Source organism: Nicotiana tabacum, chromosome 4, assembly GCF_000715075.1.
Source record: "Nicotiana tabacum cultivar K326 chromosome 4, ASM71507v2, whole genome shotgun sequence".
NCBI lineage: Eukaryota > Viridiplantae > Streptophyta > Magnoliopsida > Solanales > Solanaceae > Nicotiana > Nicotiana tabacum.
Window position 1 is genome coordinate 70,937,216 of NC_134083.1, and position 22,295 is coordinate 70,959,510.

A 22,295-nucleotide genomic window follows, 5' to 3' on the forward strand; every position below is an offset into this window, starting at 1 on the left:
TGTATTGTATTGTACTGTATCATTTTGATGTATACAATATTTGGATAGATTGTATTGTTTGTCGTTGTTTCATGATGTCATGCCCCTACAATATGACGAATAAACTTGCAACATTACAAATAAAAAGTAAGGTATGAGGTAGATTTATTATATGAAAATGTAGGGTAAAGGATAAAATAGGATTATTGAAGAACAAAGAAGGTCAAGATGAAAGGAAAAAAATAAGGTAACGGCGCGACCACACCAAATCAGTCGTTCCATAAAGTGGCATTTTTCGTAGTTCCGTAATGATGGATTTAACGACACGATACAATACAATATAATAAAATTTAAGTAATAATTAAAATATTGTATTTAACGTAACAATAAGATACAATACAACAAGTAACAACCATCCAAACAAGTTGTTATTAATAGTTATATTTAGGGTAGGTGGTGGGCGCGGTCAGGGTATGGGTAGGGGTGAGTGGGGTGTGGGCAGGGGGTTTGGGGGGTAGGGATGTTTTGGGGGTGATGGTGGGGTTGGATGGGGGTGGGTTGGTGGGGTTAGTGGGGACGGGAGGAAGAGTACGAAGAAAATTGAAAAAGAGTTTTGGAAAATATTTTTCCTTTTTTAAATGGGAAAACCTTTTCCTCCAATTGAGAAAAATATTTTTCAAAACATTTAATCTAACCAAAAATTGGAAAAATTGGAAAACATTTTTCAGAAAATATTTTCCTTCATACTAAACACACCCTATATTTCCATTTTTTCTAGTAACATTCTGCGGACAAAAGCCATCATAATTCAAAAGTATTACCAAAAAAATTATCTTTAATTGGCTAATAAGCTAACCCCAATAGAACAACGAGTGGTGCATAGTTTGTTTTAATTTCTATATTTCTTTTTAAGTTTCACCCAGACAAGAGGGGTTGCTCTGATGGTAAGCAACCTCCACTTCCAATCTAGAGGTTGTGATTCGAGTCACCCCAAGAGCAAGGTGGAGAGTTCGGCATAACCAACAAGATCGGGACTACAATCATTGCCATAAAATAAGCCCATATCGGTAGTCCCTTTTAGATACCGCAATATGTATTTGATTCCATTCCAATGTCTCCTTGTAGGAGCAAAGCTATATCTTGCTAAGACATTAGCTGAAAAAGTTATGCCAGGCCTTGTAGTGTTAGCAAGATACATTAGTGCACCAATTGCACTAAGATATGGTACTTCATGACCAAGAAACTCTTCATTCTTTTCTTGAGGTCGGAACGGGTCCTTATTCACATCAAGTGATCGAACAACCATTAGAGTACTTAATGGATGTGCTCCATCCATGTAAAACTGTTTCAATACCTTTTCTATGCAGGCAGATTGATGAACAAAAATCCCGTTTGCCAAATGTTCAATTTGCAAACCGAGACATAATATTGTCTTTCCGAGATCTTTCATCTCGAATTCCTTCTTTAAATAATCAATTGCCTTTTGGAGTTTTGTAGGAGTTCCAATAAGGTTTATGTCATCAACATATATGACAAGTACAACAAACACCGATGTTGTTTTCTTTATAAAAACACATGGACAAATGGAATTATTTATATAACCTTCCTTTAATAAATATTTATTAAGGCGGTTATACCACATTCTTCCTGTTTGCTTTAGACCATACAAAGATCTTTGTAATTTGATTGAAAATATTTTTCTAGACTTTGAATTATGTGCGTCAGGCATTTTAAATCCCTCGGAAATTTTCATGTATATCTCATTATCAACAACAACAATAATAACCCAGTAGAATTCCATTAATGGGGTTTGGAGAGGGTAGTGTATACGCAGATCTTACCCCTACCCCGAATGAGTAGAGAGGCTGTTTCCGAAAGGCCCTAGGCTCAAAAAACAAAAAGACAAAAGGACAAAAAGGAGACAATATTAGTATCACAACAACAATCATAGGAAAAATAGGAACACCATGAAATCCAGAAGAAAGATGCAAAGCAAAGGGAGACAAGTGACCACATCCATTATCAAGTGAGCCGTAAAGGTAAGTTGTAACCACATCCATTAAATGCATGTCAAGCTTTTCATGGACAACAAGACTAATGAGATAACGAAATGTTATAGCATCCATAACAGGAGAATACGTCCCTTCATAATCGACACCAGGCCTTTGTGAAAATTCTTGTGCAACAAGGTGTGCCTTATATCTTTATACCTCATTTTTCTCATTCCTTTTACGTACAAAGACCCATTTATAGCCAACAAGTTTAACACCATTAGGTGTTTGGACTACAGACCCAAAAACTTCATGTTTCGCAAATGAATCCAACTCAAATTGGATGGCTTCTTGCCATTTTGGCCAATCACGTCTTTGTCGACATTCTCCAACAGATTGAGGTTCAAGATCCTCATTATCTTGCATAATGGTATATGCAACATTGTATGTAAAGACATAATCCACCACTATATTCAATCGATTCAAATTTGTCTCAATATCAATTGGATTTATTGATAGTTCCTTATTTTCTTGAGTCTCGAGCTCATCGATATCCTCATGAATCTCAGGATTGGTTAAATCATGGGTTTCTTTATGAGACTCTTTCGTAGTGTCATCTTGATCATTTATTTTTCCTTTTCTAGGATTTCAATCCTTAGAACCCAATGGTCTGCCACGCTTTAGGCGTGCTTTTGACTCATTAACTATGACATTAGAAGATTGTCCAACAGAGACATTAATACGGATTGGAACATTCTCTGCAGGGATATGTGATTTCGTTATCCTTTTCAGATCCGTAAATGCATCCGACATTTGATTTGCTATTTTCTGCAAATGGATAATCTTTTGTACCTTTTTTTTCACAAATAGAGGCACGTGGATCAAGATGAGATAATGATGGATTTTTCCACAAAATTTCCCGTTTGATTTCACCAATTTTTCTCCCTAATTTTGGGAAAAATGCCTCATCGAATCGACAATCTGTAAATCGAGCAGTGAACAAATCTCTCGTTAATATTTCGAGGTAGAGAATAATGAAGGGCGATTCAAACCCAACATATATTCCTAACCTTCTTTGGGGACCCATCTTGGTGCGATATGGCGGTGCTACAGACACATATACAGCATATCCAAAAATTCTTAGATGGGATATATTAGGTTCATGACCCAAAACTAATTACAATGGGGTATATTTATGATAATTTGCCGGTCCGAGATGAATTAGCATTGTTGTATGCAAAATGGTATGACCCCAAACAGAAGTGGGTAATTTCGTTTTCATGAGTAACGATCTTGCTATCAATTGCAGACGTTTAATCAAAGACTCTGCAAGGCCATTTTGAGTATGAACATGAGCTACAGGATATTCTACTTTTTATCCCAATTGATAAGAAATAATCATTAAATATTTGGAATGAAAACTCAGAAGCATTATCAAGTCGAATAGACTCAATTGGATTATCAGAAAACTGTGCCCGTAATCGAATTATTTGTGCCATTAATTTTGCAAATGTCAGGTTGCGAGATGACAATAGGCACACATGAGACCATCTAAAAGATGCATCTATTAAGACCATAAAATATCTAAATGACCCACTAGGTGGGTGAATAGGTCCACAAATATCCCTTTGTATACGTTCCAAAAATGCAGAGGACTCAATCCCAACCTTTGTTGGTGATGGTCTAATAATCAACTTGCCTTGATAACAAGAAGTGCAAGAAAACTCATTATTTAAAAGAATCTTTAAATTCTTTAATGGATGCCTATTTGAGTTCTCTATAATTCGTCTCATATTAATTGATCCAGGATGTCCCAATCGATCATGCCAAAGTACAAAACTATTGGAATTAGAAACCTTTTGGTTTACGATAGAATATACCTCAATTGCACTAATTCTTATCCAATACAGGCCACAAGATAAAGATGAGAACTTCTCAATAACCCTTTTCTGGCCAGAGACATTCTTGATAACGATGAGATATTCGAGATTATTCTCATCTATTATCTCAATATGAAATCCATTTCGACGGATATCTTTAAAACTCAACAAGTTCCTCTTGGATTTGGAGGAGAATATTGCATTCTCTATGATAAGTATTGTTCCCTTAGGCAGAGTTATATTAGCTCTTCCAGAGCCTTCAATTAGATTACTACTACCAAAAATTGTAGTAACATCTGTCTTACACATACTTAAATAAGAAAAATATTTCTTCTTTTTGAATATTGTATGTGTTGTACATGAATCAATTAAGCAAATATTTTTACAATTGAACTTTGATCCAAATTTTTTTTGAAAGATATCCATATTTTATTCCCATGGTTTGACATACAAAAGAAGTATATGAATAAATATTAGTATTTTTAGAGAAAAAGGAAAAGAAATAAAGTTAAACCAATAATTCAATAGTGATATTTTAATGTATTTTCTGGAAAATTCTAATTATTATACAAATAATTACGCAACAAAAATAATATAATTTTAAGTACATTACACATATAACTAATACAACTACAACAAATTTATTTATATGTATAATTTATTTATATTTTCCTACACATTGTATGAAAAATAATTGATCCGTATAAGAAAAGAACATACTAAGCTACTTCTCTTTTCTTTATTCATAATATTTCATCCATGTACATGAAAAAATATTAAGGGTGAAGTAACAAAAGTTGTTTCAGGGTGCTTCTAAATATTCTCTTAAAGAGATTTAAAGTAACGTAAAGGAAAATCAAAAGCGTTAAAAGATCACTGAGACTAGGACACTAATTACTTATATATTACTCCTTGTTTGTAAAATTTATGAAATTTCGGAAATACATATATTTTTAAAAACTACATAAGAAGTATTATTAAGTGCAATAAAAGTTACAAGATGTTTATTCATTAGATACTACGAATAGGAAAACATAAAAATTAAATTGCTCAATCATCTTTAACCACAGATCCATCACCGATCGAGTGATTTATTTTTCCATCAGGGTGCTCAAAAAAATCTGCCACATCCAAATGGGTGATGTCAAATTCATTGTCATAGACAAAATTAGCTTTAGGGGTTTTTATTCTTTAGAGATGCTTGATAAAGCTCAACCAAATATTTTAGTATGCGACAAATATTTACCCAATGCCCTTTTCCACTGCAATGATAACATTCAGTTTCTCAACTATTTGCCATTGTCCCTTTCCACTTTTGGTGGTTATTTTTCTTTGGGGGGTGATTAACACCAGAAAAATTTCTTTCTTGGCCACAACCACGACCACGACCACGAACAGGGCCACGACCTTTTCCACGCTTAGAATAATGGGAATACACCTCATTCATTTCAGGCAATGGTGTAGACCTAGTGGGTCGATTTTCGTGATTTCTCATGAGCAAGTCATTGTTTCGTTCAGCCACAAGGAGGAAAGAAATCAACTCAGAATACTTCTTGAAACCTTTCTCTCGGTACTGCTGTTGCAAGACCATATTGGAGGCATGAAACGTTGTGAACGTTTTTTCAAGCATATCATAGTCAGTGATAGTATCTCCACAGAGTTTCAATTTAGAAGTAATTCTGAACATCGCAGAATTATATTCAGAAACAGACTTAAAGTCTTGGAGCCTCAGATGGGCCCAATCATATCGTGCTTGTGGAAGAGTGACCAACTTTAAGTTGTCATATCTTTCCTTTAAGCCATTTCACAAAATAAGTGGATCTTTGTCTGTGAGATATTCTATCTTCAACCCTTCATCAAGGTGATGGCGCAAGAAAATCAAGGCCTTAGCATAGTCTTGGGTAGATGCTTTGTTTTTGTCTTTAATGGCGTCATCGAGACCCATTGCATCTAAATGGATTTCAGCATCCAACACCCATGTCATATAGTTCTTGCTCGAAATTTCAAGGGCAACGAACTTTCTTTTCATAATATCAGTCATAATTAAAAGAGGAGAAAAGTTATACCTTAGTCTTCTTAAAAAGCTTCTTGAGACGGTAGAGTCTCGTGCTGATAACGTGTTATAAAATATAACTCAAAGTAACAATATGGAACAAGGAAAAACAAGCTAAGAGATATAGAGAGAAAGAGATGAAAGATTCTTATTTCTTCTTCAATTGTGTATATTTTTCTATCTATTACAAGACTTTTATATATGCATGAAAAGTAAAGAAAATATGTCATTGAATATGTCATTAAACATAAAAAATATATCATTGAATATGTCATTAAATATTTAAGATGAAGATTATGGGGGAAGAGTAGACATATACCGATATTTCTTATAACAATCATTCATTAGTTGAACATTGTCAAAATTTTGGAACGTTCCCTTGAGAAATATGGTCCGTCTGTTAGAAATAGCTCTTGTCCCACTTTAAATAGAAATAGATTTGCAACGTCTGGCTCAATTGATTTGTACAATAAGCGATAGGACAATAGTTTATTAAAATTAGATACAAAATTATAATTTAATTCTTACTTGTGTTTGAACAAGAAAAACATCACTTCAAATAAGTTTTTTAATATTTCAAATCACATTATTTATAAAAATATTAAACTTTAATATTTGAAAAGCTAATGAATATGCAGGCGTTTGAATATATTTGGTTGAAGTTGGAATATTTTTCTCAATTCATTTTAAAACTCGTCAACTAATTATCTTCTAATAATATTTTAAATATTTCTCATTTTGACCAATTATTTGCAAATACTGAATATTTGACAATTAGCCTAAAAATGTCCCAATAATCAAAACAAAAAAAGAGGTAGTTCACGTGAAGCGGGTGACATGAACCATAAGTTGTTGTGCCGATAAAGCAATCTGTGGCAGTAATCAATTCCTATGAATGCTTAGCATAAAGCACATGCTCCGTATCTCGGTATCTTCCTCCAGTGCACACAGTATTTTTGAACTAGTTTCAACAATAGTCCTGCTTCACTCTGTTTCCATTTCTCAAACTCTGCAACTATGGAGAGTGCAATTGCATTGACACGATTTTACCATCCATTACTTACTGGGAGTTACTCTCATCACCTTAGATCATTGTCACTTTTCAATTCAACACCTATCTTTCCCAAATTGTCATCCGTCAAATACCCTTTTGCGACAATTTCACCTGCTCGTTTCATTGTCACGGCCTCCTCTTCACCGTTATCTCCTTCTACAACAGTTGCCGAATCCCAGGGACTCGAGGTATCTAATTTGTTCGAAATTTCTATATATAATGTGTTGATTTTATGTATCTAATGGAAAATTGTAGCTTTACTATTGATTTGCTTGAATAGCAGATTAAATCTGTTCCTACAAAGCCTATTGAAGGTCAAAAGACCGGAACTAGTGGTCTACGCAAAAAGGTGTTTTCCCTTTTTCTTTTCTGTTTATTCAAATAATTTAATGCATACGGTTCGTTCTAATTACTTTTGCATTTTTTGTTTGTTTGTTTAGGTTAAAGTGTTTATGCAGGAAAATTACCTTGCAAATTGGATACAGGTATGGTTCTCTCTGAACTTGTAGTGATAATCAATTCCAGTGTACTCAACTCTGTGTAATTGTTTTATGATGTTTCAATACAGGCATTGTTTAATTCTTTGCCACCAGAGGATTTTAAGAATGGATTGTTAGTCTTAGGAGGCGATGGTCGATATTTCAATAAAGAAGCTTCACAGGTAGTGGTCAAATTTTCGTACATAATCTGTGTTTCATGTGTATCCTGATTCCTGAAGAACTATTTGTGGTTTTCTGATCCCTAATGCATCTTAAGCTACAATGCAGATAATCATTAAAATTGCTGCGGGTAATGGTGTTGGTAAAATATTGGTTGGCAAGTGAGTGTCCTAAATTACACTTATAGCAATCTTCATGTTCATCATAGCATGAATGAATTCGTCAAATTTCACATCCTAGTGATCTTATTGCTTGAAATAATCTTAAATTTTCAAAAAGAGGAACTTTTTAACTACAGTGAGTTATTAAGCACTTTGTTACTTTATGTACTGTGAAACTTAGTCCTGCCAATTTAATCTGTATAAATCTGTTCTCTATGATTTTGAGAAGATAGAAATACTCTTACTCAATCTTTATGTGCAATATAACTTAGAATTGCCTTGTCTAATTATAGTCTCCATGAGCCATCTGTTGTTGCAATCAATCTTTATTTCTTCTAAGAGCCCATATCCTTCTAGTTTTTATTCAACTGTTTGGATATAGCTAGATTGTTTCATTTCTTTTTCTGGGTTCCCTCGTTCTGGCATATTTCTCTGCTTATTTTTGTGCTCTTATCCAAAAAGTGAAAAGAAAATATTTGATATGTATAGATGACGAATCTCTGTTTGGCAGGGATGGTATAATGTCCACACCAGCTGTATCTGCTGTTATACGGAAGAGAGAGGTAATACTTCTGTTTTAATTATTTTATTTGCTTTCTCTTTGCTATTTTTGAATGACGCTTAAAGCTAATCCTCAGGCAAATGGTGGCTTTATAATGAGTGCAAGCCATAACCCTGGTGGTCCTGATTATGATTGGGGTATCAAGGTAAATTTCTAGTCAGCAAATCATGTACTGGAAATTGTTCTTAGCTGTCCCATTGGCTGCTAAAATATACAGTAAAAATTTGTTATTTTTTTTAAAGTTTTAAAAACTGGTTCCACATAGAATTTCCTAGATATGACTGATTTCTGATATTTAACCTCTCTAAACTGGCTATTCCAAGAACTTAGCATTTCTGATTGTCATTTTCTTTTGTCAGTTCAATTACAGCAGTGGCCAACCAGCACCTGAGTCTATCACAGACAAGATCTATGGAAACACCCTTTCTGTATGATCCCATCCGCTTGCGCTAAATAATACGCTATGCTATTTTTTGATTTAAATGACGTCTTGTAGCTGGAATACAACACAAGGTTTTTTAGTGCTGTATCTGCATAGACATGTGTAGTGTGGGTAACTGAAAGAAACTGTTATGGTTCATTGGTAAATGATTCGGCATCTGAATTCCTTGTTTCATAAGGGTTATGCAGATTTCTGAAATAAAAATTGCCGACATTCCTGATGTTGATCTTTCTCAACTTGGAGTCACAAAATATGGAAATTTTAGTGTGGAGGTGGTTGACCCTGTGGCTGATTATTTGGAGCTAATGGAGGTGAGTGGCTGAAATTTTGTATCTCTGAAATTTTTTAAATGCACTCCATGATACAATCTATAACTTAACTGATAATGTGCAGAATGTATTTGATTTTTCGCTCATTAGAAGTCTTATTTCGCGACCAGATTTCAGGTGCGTTGCTTTATGTCTTGCCGGTTATGAAGCATTGTTTTGCTTTGTGCTTTTATGTACTTTTAATTTGCTACATCATATTTCCCCTGGACATTCCTCGGAGTTTGTTCCTCCATAGTTTCATATACTGTTGATTTCTATAGCCTGTTCCCCAAACGGATGACTGCTGTGGTAGACACACTTTTCTTCAAATATCTAGACTTAACTAATTTCTTCTGACAAGATGATAATTAACTTCAATCACCTAGTATATCCTGAACCCTTTTGAAGCGATGTTGACTATGCAGTATTGAATCTGGTTCTGCTTCTAGCATAACTATATCCATAGGTGAAATTTGGAAACCATAACTTACAGTAAAGGATAATTAGGAGTTTTTAGATTCAGATGAGACATCATAAGTCCTGTGTACGTAATTATCATTAGTCATATGTAAGAGAAATGTAGAATATCGACGTGAATATTTATAAGGCAAAAGTATTTCATAAGCTCTTAGACCAGCAAAACATCATATTCTTCTGAAAGCAAAGTTCAGTCTTACCATTTTCATTTGACTGTCTTCTAAGATGGTAAGGGAAATGTAAATGCATGCCATACTATTGCTGCAGTTCTGTCCAGCAGCAATGCAAATTATGAATAGATGTTTGCAGGATTCTACGTTATTCCTACTTAAAGTAGATCACTCGCTGCATTTTTAGTAGGATTGAACTAAGTCATAGCATTACTAAGAAAGGGTTACTTTTTTGTTTTTTGAGGGATCCATCCCTCACTCTGTGTCTGCAGCTTATAAAAGCCTTTCAATGAAAAAAAAACGATTAGGAGAATGGTGTCATGGTTTGAATTGGAGGCCATTAGAGGCTAATGGTCACCCCCCTTGATAGTAGGAGGCGATTTTAGTGTGATAAGATACTCAGAAGAAAGGAGCCACCAAAACTGATTGGTTAGATCGATAAGAGAGTTTTTTGATTTTATTGAGGAAATGCAGTGGATAGATCCACCTTTGCAGGTGGGAAGTTCTTAATTCATTTGGTTCCAAAGGAGAAAACTCAAGGGTGGCTTCACGAATTGACAGATTTCATTTCTGGTCGAATGGAATGAGGAATTCAAATATGTCAAACAAGCTACACTACCAAGATCGGTTTCTGATCACTAGACCTTTCAATTAAGCTGCGAGCAAACAAGAACATCTGAACATATGGTTGGAGGTTGAAGTTTTGTAGATATGACGAAAAGACTGGGGGATTCATATGAGGTGAGAGGAAGGGCTGATACTCTGTTACAATATAGCAGCACCAGATGGTCCGGATCTAAATTTATTTTAGTCTTTACACCTAATTTTCCTGGTTTTTACATTATGATTACAAACTCAAGCTGCTGAAACAGGATTGGAAGGCTTAGAACCTAAATACATCTGGTCATCCAGACAGAAGGAAAAAACTGATTCTGGAATAGATACAAGACTTGGATAGGCAACAGGAAGAAAGGAACTTATCTGCAAAAGAATCCTCATATACACCAAAGCCAAGAGGTAGCCAAGTTTAAAGAGATACCTTGAGGCAAGATGGTAGATGCTTCTGGCTAAACAAAGTGACAAGACCACATGCTTGATTCACAAAATGCAAATGTTCAAAAGAATTACAAGCATGTAAAATTGTCATCATCCAGATGATATGGGAGTGGAAATAATCAACTCTTTTCTGCAAATGTTCACAAGAATTACCAGCATATAGAATTTTCATCATCCAGATGATATCAGAGTGGAAATAATCAACTCCTTAATTACCAAGAGGAAGTATTGGAGTTCTGCTCTTAAAAGCGTAAACCTCTATATCTTATTTGATAGTGGAAAGAGAGGTACTTTGACATTTTATCATAGGTGTTCGCCAGTGATCAATGGGGATCTTATGAAAGCGTTGAACGACTTTAATACTTGCTAGGGCTGGAGCCAAAGAATTGAGGGACTTCAGCCACTCATAGAAAAATAAAAAAAGTGATCAGCAAACTAATTGTTGTCGCGCAGAATGCTTATATCTAAGGAAGACAGTTAATAGACTCAATGTTGATCACCACTGAATATCTAGAACCCAAATATAGGAAGGAGACAAGGTATAATTGCATTGGTATGCATCCTTGATCTAGAATAAACTTATGACCACATTAATTGAGAGTTACTCCTCAACCTATTGAAGAATAGTGTTCTGGAGACAAATGGATGAAAACCATTAAGTTTTCCATCTTTGCTATTAGATTCAATTCTGATTAATAGAAGATGGTCTTTTTCTCACTTTCATATTCTTGTTGGTAATGTAAGGATTAAGATGCTGAACATAGTTAGAGAATAGAATTGGACAGGAAGTTTCTCTATGGAGGTGGACAGGACCAACACTTTTGCTATAATGCAATTGTTATATGCTGATGAGACTGTAATCTTTTGTGATGCAGAGAGGAACAACTGAAATATCTCAGAGTAATTTTATTGGAGTTTGAGGCAATTCAGGACTTAATAACAATAATAATCTGGCAAAAAACTGCCTCTATCTAGACTCTAGTTAATGATCTCTAGAATATACCAACAGCTGGCGAAATATTCGATTATGAAGTCTGATTATTCCCCAATCCCCAGTACATATCTAGGACTACCTCTTGGGGCTAACATAAGGATGCAATTGTTTGGAAAGGAGCGTGGGAGCAGTTTGAGTGTATATCAGATTGGACACAACAATATTTATCTTTTGGTGAATTGGTGGAGGAACTCACACTTATCGATAGTGTGTTGGATGGTATTCCAACCTACGTGAGGTCTCTATTTTTACTACCCATTGAAGTGGAAAAGAAACCGGACAAGCTTACAAAGGATTTTTCCGGAAGGAAACAAGGATAGGAAGACTTTTCCTTGGTTAAGTAGAATCGAATTGACTCGTAAAACGCATTTGGTGGCTTCGGGGTAGAATTATGAGGTTGCTTAACAAAAATTTGCTATCGAAGTGGTTATGGAGATACAGTTGGGATCAGAAGAACTCTGGAAGCAGGTTATCCATGCAAGAGTATGAAGTAATGAGCCTGGTGCTCAAGACCAGTGACATGGTGATATGGTATTGGTTCTATCGAAGAGTATAAGAAACTTATTGTCCCTCCAAAAATTAGCTTCTCACTTCTGTTACCATTCTCAAAAAAAAAAAAAAAAAAAAAGCTTCTCAGTAGGTAATGGAAGGAAGTTGAGACTTCGGCCTGATGATTTGATACACCACATACCTCTGAAAGATGAGATCCCGGATTTGCTACTATTGCTTGGTACAGTTCTACTCATGGATGGGAACTATCTTTTTTAAGAAACTGGGAAGATTAGGAAGTTAAGAGGATAGCTTAGACCTTGAAATATTGGAAGGAAAACGAGTTTCACCAACTGTACCAGATTCTCTATGGTGAAAACACCAGAAGGGCAGGAAGGTAGGGTATAACTTCTATCTTTATCTTACATCTCCTCGGTTAAATGGCCTTTCAAATCATTTAGAGAACAAAAGCTCCTCCAAAAGTGGTTGGGTTTTGTTGTATTGAAAAGCATGAGGTGTTTGACGCAAGCGAAACTTGCAGAAAAGCGGCATTAAGATTTATGCCAGATGTTGTATGTGTGTAATGAAGATATATACTGATGCATTGTGCAGTGGCAAGGTAGCTTTGCATTTTGTTTTTGATCCTAGATAGGCTGAATCGGGTGATGCAGGGAGGTTAAACTGGTAAGGAAGCATAGTTAACAAATGAAAGAGTATGTGAAATACAGTTCCTGCATTTGTTCTAGGATAGTTTGGACACAAAAGAGTAGGAGATGCTTAGGTGATGCCAATACATGGTCTTAGATATAAATGCTTGTATATTTTGGCATTTGGGTGTATTTTACTGTATGTATATGATGTAGAAACACCTCTAGAATTCCTTATCTCACTTAGAGTTCCAATAAGATGCTCTTTCAACTGAAACCTCTTTCCAGTGCTATTCTTACCTACTTAAATTTATAAAAGGAACCAAGTTTATCCTTGAAATATTCAAGTTTGTATAGTAAACCTTTACCTCTTGTTTCGCTTCCACTTAGAGTACTGTATTTTCTCAGCTCTTCTCTTGAGTTTCAATTTGTGTATGCAAATGAAGTCAAATTACTCTCTGAATTATGGGTGCATTCTTCTATGGTGGATGTTCCTCTTGAAATCTATGTTGCTCGGACTCTCTGAAAATGTTGCCGGGTGTGTGTCAGATCCTCCAAAAATAGTGTATTTTTGGAGGATCCGACAGGGGTGCGGCATCATTTTGGAGAGTCCGCGCAACTTAGCTTGAAATATATTTCGTCGGGTAGTTCAACCTTATCGATTTCACTTAGTTACTTTATGACTTTATCTCTATGCCTGTTTTGTCCTTGTAAGGAAGGAGAAATCCTGTTTGACTGAACACAACCTAATTGAGCTACGAAGAAATCACTGTTTAACTGACTATAGCAATTCAAATGCAATTTTGTAGGTAAATGAATAAACTTTAATAAGTTATAAATTTCTTGCATAATCTCGATGCTCAGTAAAATGAGCTTACACTAAAGGACAATATTTATTATTTTGCATCCTTTTTCCCTTTTTCTCTCCGCCGGATGTCTTTGCTCATGCTTATGCTTATTAATGTCTGATGCTGCTGACAGGTTTACATTTGATGCCATGCATGCAGTTACAGGGGCTTATGCAAAGCCCATTTTTGTTGACAAACTAGGAGCTAGCCTGGTATGTATGTATGCCGTGGAGTTGTTTCTTCAGCTATTGGACTATCTTGCAATTTCTTGGTTGTAGCTTTATCATTTTTGTATGTGTTATGTAGGAGTCTATTGCAAATGGAGAGCCACTGGAAGATTTTGGGCATGGTCATCCAGACCCTAACCTTACGTAAGAAAAGAACGTTTTATTGAAGTAGATCTGCTTTAACTTCTTGAAAAGAACTAATATATTTTAGTTATTTTGGTCAAGGTATGCCAAGGATTTGGTGAATATCCTGTATGGCGAGAATGGACCCGACTTTGGTGCTGCAAGTGATGGTATGCTTAAAAACCTTCTTGTTCAACACTTCACCAAAAGTTGTCTTTCAATTAACTGGAGAACATATATGATATGCTTGGATGAAGTTCAAAATCTATGAGAACCTTATATGAAAGAAAAATAATTAGAAGAGAATCAATATTAGAAGCCATCAAAAAACATTTAGTTAGATATTCCTCTCCTTCCCACCACTCCACCCCAAAGTCTCTGAAATGGAAAGAGATCAGAAAGAAAGGAGCAGGACAATTAGTCTCTACAAAGATTAAGTGGTCACTTTCTTCAATTGCATGGTTATACTACCGTTGAAAGCTTAATCACAGCAATTTGCTTCTTCCTTTCACTAGTTTGCACACATCGCTTTGCACATGATTCTAATGGAGAATGAAAATAAAAATGTCCTGACCATAATCAATTAAACGTTGTAATTTGTATCTTTATTACACATGAAAAGAAACATTATAATGTCTCTGGATATTTCCTTGTATAATTATTTAGAAATGATTCTGAAGAGTTTTTAGAAGACCAACTATTCTACTGTGCTGTTTTTCTAATTTATCCCGTTAAGGCCATTTCTTTAGTATTTCAACTGTATCATAATTTGTACTTCTTGGTTATACTGTCTTAATCTCTCTTGGCTAGTTGGCTTTCTTCCCACGTAATTTATGTCAGCTGGTTGTTTATGTGCTACATGTATCATTTTTCTTAAAATAATGAAAGTGGTGCCAGAGTCACTGTACATGCACTTCAACTATTTCGCGTTGTACCCATGCCTCCTATCAACGTATATATCGTGTAACTCTGACCGCCAGGCTTAGGCAGATAGAAAGAGATCACCAAGCGGTAAATGAAGTAAGGGAACATCAACGGAGTTTAGGGTTCATATCCCAACATAGACCAAAAGAATGACTTGAAACCTGTTTGGAAACTAATGTGTAATTACTAGGGATTACACAATATAGTAATCATAATGATTTGTTTGTTTGCTATAATGTAATTATAACGTAACTTTTAGTGTCATGTTTGGTTGATAAGTGCAATTACATAGCTTTATTTTTTATATTTAAATAAAACTAATTATAAAAAATTAAATAAACTTTTTTTAGATGGACATGTAAATAAGTTGCAATATATGACAAAGATACATGTATATAAGAAATATAGAAAATGAAAAAAGAAAGAATTTGAAAAGTCATGGTGTAATTTTTTTTTTTTATCAAAAAATTACACCATGTAATTACCACCAATTCTTTACCGCCTTTGAGAATTGAAGAATGTAACTGCTCTCCTTCAATTGCACTCCAATGCCAAGCTAGTCAAATAATTACTCGGCCAGACAAACATGTTAAACCGTATAATTACACCCAAATCCATTACAAGGTAGCCTTCCAAATAGATATTAAGTGATTTCTTTTTGTCTGCCTAAGCTTTATTGAATAGACTTATTCAATAAATGTGCTAGTGGGAGGTAACTAATCACCATCGGAGTAGTCTAGGTGCACGACAATTGGCCCAAACGCCATCTATCCTTTTTAAAAAGAATTTGATCTAGCTTCATTGACCACTAGGCTATACCGTTAAGTGCGTGCAAAATGTAGCCTCTTGAGGTTTGATTTTCGTTTATTTATTAGAATGACCAAGAATATTTTAGATGTTAACAGAAAGGTCAAAACTTATTTGCTTGTCATAAGCTAAATCATGATGTTCTGTTTGTAAATATTTTAACTCCATAAGAGATTTAAAGCAATTTCCTTTATAAGGAATAATTAGAACAAACCCTGTCATCAAAACATCTCCTATTTCTCTCTATCCAAATTGTCTACGCAATGCACGGAGGGATAGTACGACCGATCTTTTTAATGTCTTTTCTCATTTTTAAGATTCTTTTCTTTATTTTTCTTTTTTGTAAGACTGCTTTAAGGGTGAATACCACATGAAAGAGATATTTTCAAAGGTTTTAAAAGAAAGAGATATTTCCAAAGTATGTCAAAACTCATACATAATGAAATCGCTGAAAATCTTTTGTCATCATATTACGTAAATAGTATCAAGTCGAGTATTCAATTTGGAATTTACGAAATTAAGTTAAAACTTTATAGGGACTTCCTCTTCTTTTTAGGCTTTCAATTCAAAAGGAGTTGGTGCATTATTTTTTAGTTTTTCGTTAAAATTCCTTAGAAGTTTCCAAAATTTACAAGAGGTGAAAATTCAATTCAAAAGTTTTTTTTTCTTTTAACCTATTAGAAAACCCCTTTTCCTTTACCATGCTCTTTCTGGGTTTTAGTATTAGCTCAAATAAATTGTAGCTAATTAAAAATTAGTTACTCTTCATATAAATCACTAAGATTAAAAATTGTTTCATTGGTGGAATAAAATAGGGTTCACTTTTTTATATGTTACCGTTCTCAAAAAATAGGTTAATTTTTTTATTTTAATCTAATTCTGGCTTTTATTGATGTTAAACACTTTAAACACAATTGAATATGGAGGAATTCCTAATTTCTATGTTTGTGAAATTTGTAAGAATCTCACATTTGTTAAGTGTATGGGTTGTAGTTCCGTATGGTTTTGGATAATCTTCATATTTCGAATTAGCTTTTGGGTTGAGTTAGGCCTAATGCCAATTTTCTTAACGTGGTATTAGAGTCAGATGGGCTGTATTCTCCTCTACTTGAGCTAGCTTTTCAAGTTAAGTTAGACTCAAGGTCTATTTTCTTAACAACAATTAATTTAAAAATAATTTGTAGGTTACATTTCTTATTATGGGAGGGATTAGGATATAGTCCGAGACACCTTTGAGTTCCGTTCCAGTAACAGAATCATGAAGATTTCCTGTGGGTTATGGACTATTGAGTATTGGAAAATGGTGCGCTTACTTAGAGGCCTCGCTGCATGTTCCCTTAGATTTTGAGGGTCTCAGACTGCTTGCTGGAAAACAATATTACACCCATAATACATTGATTTGGGTGTCATCGAATTCAAAGCCTATTAATCACACGGGTATTACCTAAGCTTTAGTAGAAGGCGAAGCAATAGTTATCTCCATTCTCATTGCATGGTTGCGTTACACCGATTCTACTTAAGCATCAACTTTGAAGCATGCACACGGATTTAGTTGAAGATGGATAGGCTAATGTTAAATTTGTCTTTCGGTGATTGGTGGTGGAGTTTTGGCCGTAATCTTATGGTGTGCATCCTTTATTGAAATGGTTAGTAGATAATGCCAGAAAAGGTCTTTACTTAGTAAGCAATCAAATGCATTGTCTTCACCAGCAATTCCCATAGCACTTCACACAAATGTCCTCTTGCTATTTCAGTTTGCTACGTTGTTATGCATTTTTTGCTAGAAATTTATCTTTTGTTGTTTGAATATCGAGCCTTTCTAGTGGGGCTTGTTACACTCTACGCAGTTAATTGTGTAAAAGTTCACTGATAAATGCAAAGCAGAAATATATATTCATATTTCATACACAGGAAACCTAAAGACAAATTCTAATTAGTCTAAGGTTTTTGTGTGGGGTTGATAGGGATTTTACCGATGCTGAAGATAGCTTGCTTACCAAGCCGCCCACTTGAGAAGCTAATCGCCAGGAAAGAAGCGAGGAGGGGGTGTTTCACTTGGAATAATTTCTTAAGTTAGTACAAATGAAAATCTGATAAGTAGTACTGAAGGGTCCATTTGTTCTTGTTGAAGCTCAATTATAATGAGAAAAAGGAAAGAGTTTGTAGTTCAAACCCAATCAGCGTGAAGGTAAAGCAAGGTGGATCCAATTGTGGCATAATTTTAATTAATTGTTGTACACATGGGAGGCTCAAGGGGGAGGTTAGTAAAGCCTTTGCTTTGGGCCCGAAGAATTTTAAATAGTAGATTTTATAATTTTATTTTTCCTTTGTAGATACTGAAGTTTGTAAAAAAAGAAGGAAAAAGGTACGAAATCTGTATAAAGGAAGTTTAAAGACTGTATAAATATTTTAGAACTTTAAATTAAACTACTAAAATCTTTATATAAGTTAAAAAAAAAAAATTCTTACAACAAGGTCCAAGGTAATGTTTTGCAAACACATGGCCGACATCTTATTAATTTGAATGAATCATTATTAATCTAAATAATAATATACTATACCTTAAAGGCTTTATCTCTTGTAAAAATACTACACTATAAACAAGTACGAAAAAAGAAAGGCGACACTAACTTCTTGCATATATTTGTGTGTATGTGTTTAAGACACTTATTAAGAGTTGGTTTTAGGCCAGTACACGTTGACAAGAAATAAGGTGGAAGATTTTTGAGGGATAGAAAGAAACATAATGATAAATAACATACATCAACGACTTGAGCTTCATGTCAGCTTATTTATATTTTTATGTCTACCTAATTATCTATTTCCCAGCTATAAGTGAAGTTTCGCGTTAACTTCTTCCTATTGTTCATATCCTATATAATAAGAAAGTTCCTATCATATCTATGCCAAGTTAGTCTGATTATATACTGCAATCTTCTGCCATGTGGAAGTCTGATTTTCAATTGTACACTTACGCAGGGGATGGTGATAGAAACATGATTCTTGGAAGACGCTTTTTTGTTACTCCATCTGATTCTGTTGCAATTATTGCTGCCAATGCCCAAGATGCTATTCCATATTTTCAGTCCGGGCCTAAGGTAGAAGCACTTAAGCTTATCATGCACCTTTGGCTTTGATCCTTACACACCACAAAGTTGATGCATATACCTTGTAGGGTTTAGCTCGATCGATGCCCACTAGTGGTTCTTTGGATCGTGTTGCTCAAAAGCTAAACCTCCCCTTTTATGAGGTTAGAACTTGTTTACTGCTCTTTAGTTTTTGATGATGTTGCACTCTTTAACTATTCTTTTCCAACTATGCCCTTAGGTGCCAACTGGGTGGAAATTCTTTAGTAATCTAATGGATGCTGGAAAATTGTCAATTTGTGGTGAGGAAAGTTTTGGGACTGGTTCTGACCACATCCGTGAAAAAGATGGTATATGGTATGTTTCTATGTTCATCCATGATGAAAACTCCTTTCTTAAGTTGTTTGCGGCCGCCAAATATGGTTAAACATTAGTTTCAATGTGTTTTTTTCCTTTACCTCATCTGGATATTGTGGAATAAAGGTAAATAAGAATGAGAACATTTATCTCTTACATTGTTAGTAATACTATGATGGTATTGTTGACTGTACCCATTTACTCAAATCTCATGCGGTGGAACTGCTGTTGGTTTACCCTTCCATTCCATCTTAAATGATGCCATTGGATATTGCTATGTGTCCTTGCTTAGACCCTATGGCGATATGAGAGCTTATTCATCCTTAAGAGATTCTTCTCTTAACCCGTATCACCAAAATGAGTTGTTGCTCTTCTATGCTACATTTTAAACTTTCCCCAAGCCTTAGTATAACAACAATCAACTCTTTTTGTTCTTACTTTTTAAATATGTAACTATAGGGCTGTTTTAGCTTGGCTTTCAATACTTGCAAATCGAAACAAGGACAAAAGATCAGGGGAGAAATTGGTTTCCGTTGCTGATGTTGTGACGGAGCACTGGGCCACTTATGGAAGGAATTTTTTTTCGAGATATGACTATGAGGTAAGCACATTATGTTATGTGATGACTTTCCGTATTTGATAAACATCTTTTTACATCTATGTTAGTTGTCTTTCGGTGTGTGTCATGGATTACCTAATTGTTCAGATGATGTTTAATTGCAACAATTTGCCATAATTCTCTAACCAGGAATGTGAATCAGAAGGAGCAAATAAGATGATAGAGTATCTTCGGGATTTGATTTCTAAAAGCAAGGCCGGTGATAAGTTTGGTAAGTTATCGTTTTTAAGTTAAATTTTCCAAGATTACAACATTTTAAGTTAAATTTTCCAAGATTACAACATTTTAAGTTCTTTAAGTACTGAAGGTTCTCTTGTAGGAAGTTATGTCCTGGATTTTGCTGATGACTTCACCTATACTGATCCTGTAAGTTCTGGAATTTCTTAGAAATGAGAATGTTTAACTATCAACTGTTGAATTTTTTGATTAGTTGTGTGCATTTTTCAGGTTGATGAAAGTGTCGCATCCAAACAGGGAGTTCGCGTTGTTTTCAGTGACGGGTCCCGGATCATCTTTCGACTATCGGTCTGCATTGGTTCCTTATGTTAAATCCCTGAGAATATAGTATAACCATCTGTTTCAAATTGAGTGTCATTTTGATTTCAGCCCCATTTCAAAATTAAATCTGCTTCACCACAGAAATTGTAGCTCCACAGTCCATTCCCAAACCACTATTTGTGAAAAAATCTATATAGTCTCCACGTCCATTGTTTTTGAAAATTGCTACTGGAAATTATTGCTCCCTGATTGTTACTATTTGATGCTACTCTTTCTCCCCTTTTACTGAAAATTGTTGCCCCCTGATTGTTACTATCTGATGCTGCTTTTTCTCCTCTTTTTCCTTATCGTCTTTTGTCTCCCCCCTCTTTCTTCTTCTTCCCTTTTCTTCCTTTCCACCTTTTCTTGAGCCGAGGGTCTATCGGAAACAACCTCTTTAGCTCTCCAAGTAGGGGTATGGCCTGCGTACACACTACCCTCCCCAGGCCCCACCTGTGAGATTATACTGGGTATGGTATTGTTGTTCTATCAAGTTTTCATCTTGAAAAGCATGTTAGGGGCCAAATGAGAAATTGAAGTTGATATAGAGGGACTATCATTTTATTGTGTTGTGTGGGCTTTTGTCTCCAGTCCCTTTTATTTTTTTATCCATAAATTACTCTATGTAGTTTATTAATGGAAACCTCAATTTTACAGGGTACTGGTTCTGCTGGTGCAACAGTTAGAATATATATTGAACAATTTGAGCTGGATGTATCCAAACACGACATGGATGCTCAAATTGCGTTGAAACCATTGATAGGTAGATTGTTCATCTACGAGCTTAACTATGTAATATTCCCATTCCTCGAAAATTTAACTAGTTATCTTTTGCAGATCTAGCTCTTTCTGTATCAAAACTAAAGGACTTCACAGGAAGAGAAAAGCCAACTGTCATCACATAAAGGCATAGATATCTGCAACTACTATTGCTTAGTTGGGAGCCTTAGCAGGTTGGATGCTTCCTTTGTTCCTGAATTTTACATGATATATGGTTCGTCCTTGTTTGGCTGCATGTAGACAGTCTTCTGGGACCAGAAATTAGAATCATGTAAATTATCCCATGAAAACTAAAACATATGACTGGAGTACCTAATCAATAGAAAGCTGCTGCACTATATTTTAATTTCTTTCTAGAATTTTTTTTTATTTTTTTTATTTTTATAAATTTGTTACAGTCAACCCTTTTGACTTATGGCATCCTCTTTGCGACATTAGAAATCGAGATTTCCAACTAACATGTGCCTTCTTTTTCTGAGCTATATTCCAAATTATCTGTGTGTTCCATTAAATTGATTCCTACTATGTCAGTAATTATGATGCATGGTTCATAGTTCTGAATGATCTTCCGTGGTAGCTTAGTCTATCTACTTAGTCTATCTTGGCCAAAATAATTGGGCTGTCTCAGCTACTGTAGACAGCTTATTCCAGTCTATGTGACCATCCCCGTGCTCGTACTGGCTATTTGTGATGGCGTATTTGTGGGATCACTCAAGTTCCTTGTGAATTAATTATAGTCGATTTCAGGTGGTTTTAATGAGATTCTTGGGCATCTCTCTTTCTGATCCTCATCTTCATAGTTTATATACTAAAATCTCTTTCCTGGTGTTGTTGTGCATTATTGAAAATTGCCTTGAAAGGTTATCATCCTATATCTAGATGAGCACTTTCCATAAGCAATTAGTTTTTTTCTTTTAAAAGAAACTGCAAGGATAAAAGGACTTATTATATTAAGTACTTGCTATTATGGTAGTTATTTTAATGTGTTGGATAGAATATATCAGCTTATAAACACTATGAATAACATACTATTCTGGCCAGCATATGCGAAAATCTGTACAGAAG

The 22,295-nt window shown here is 34.9% G+C and overlaps 1 protein-coding gene across 13 annotated transcripts; it reads left to right on the forward strand.

The window, feature by feature from the left end:
* Positions 1-6,358: 6,358 nt before the first annotated feature.
* LOC107782098 (phosphoglucomutase, chloroplastic) lies at positions 6,359-21,688 on the forward strand. 13 transcript variants are annotated; one of them, XR_012708782.1, is made up of 22 exons: positions 6,359-7,145; positions 7,241-7,306; positions 7,398-7,442; positions 7,526-7,618; positions 7,725-7,777; positions 8,289-8,340; positions 8,416-8,484; positions 8,699-8,767; positions 8,970-9,092; positions 9,175-9,227; positions 13,904-13,982; positions 14,077-14,141; positions 14,223-14,290; positions 18,831-18,949; positions 19,027-19,101; positions 19,179-19,294; positions 19,754-19,895; positions 20,043-20,124; positions 20,221-20,279; positions 20,361-20,920; positions 21,108-21,213; positions 21,288-21,688. XR_012708782.1 is itself a non-coding variant. In XM_016602931.2 (22 exons), the coding sequence occupies exons 1-22, from the start codon at positions 6,921-6,923 to the stop codon at positions 21,353-21,355; spliced, it is 1,905 nt and encodes a 634-aa protein (XP_016458417.1). In that variant the 5' UTR covers positions 6,359-6,920; the 3' UTR covers positions 21,356-21,688. The 13 variants fall into 13 exon arrangements, 9 of the variants coding, with proteins under 9 accessions (XP_016458417.1, XP_016458419.1, XP_016458416.1 ...); XR_012708784.1 differs by having other exon boundaries at positions 20,233-20,279; XM_016602931.2 differs by having other exon boundaries at positions 20,361-20,438.
* The last annotated feature ends 607 nt before the right edge of the window (positions 21,689-22,295 follow it).

Excerpts from the sequence above, each read along its gene's own strand:
- LOC107782098 (XM_016602930.2), top strand. The coding sequence starts at position 6,921 with ATGGAGAGTGCAATTGCATTGACACGATTTTACCATCCATTACTTACT. Across the intron at positions 8,768-8,969 it reads TCTATGGAAACACCCTTTCT|ATTTCTGAAATAAAAATTGC; the intron begins GTATGATCCCAT and ends AGGGTTATGCAG. Across the intron at positions 20,125-20,220 it reads CAAGGCCGGTGATAAGTTTG|GTTCTCTTGTAGGAAGTTAT; the intron begins GTAAGTTATCGT and ends TAAGTACTGAAG.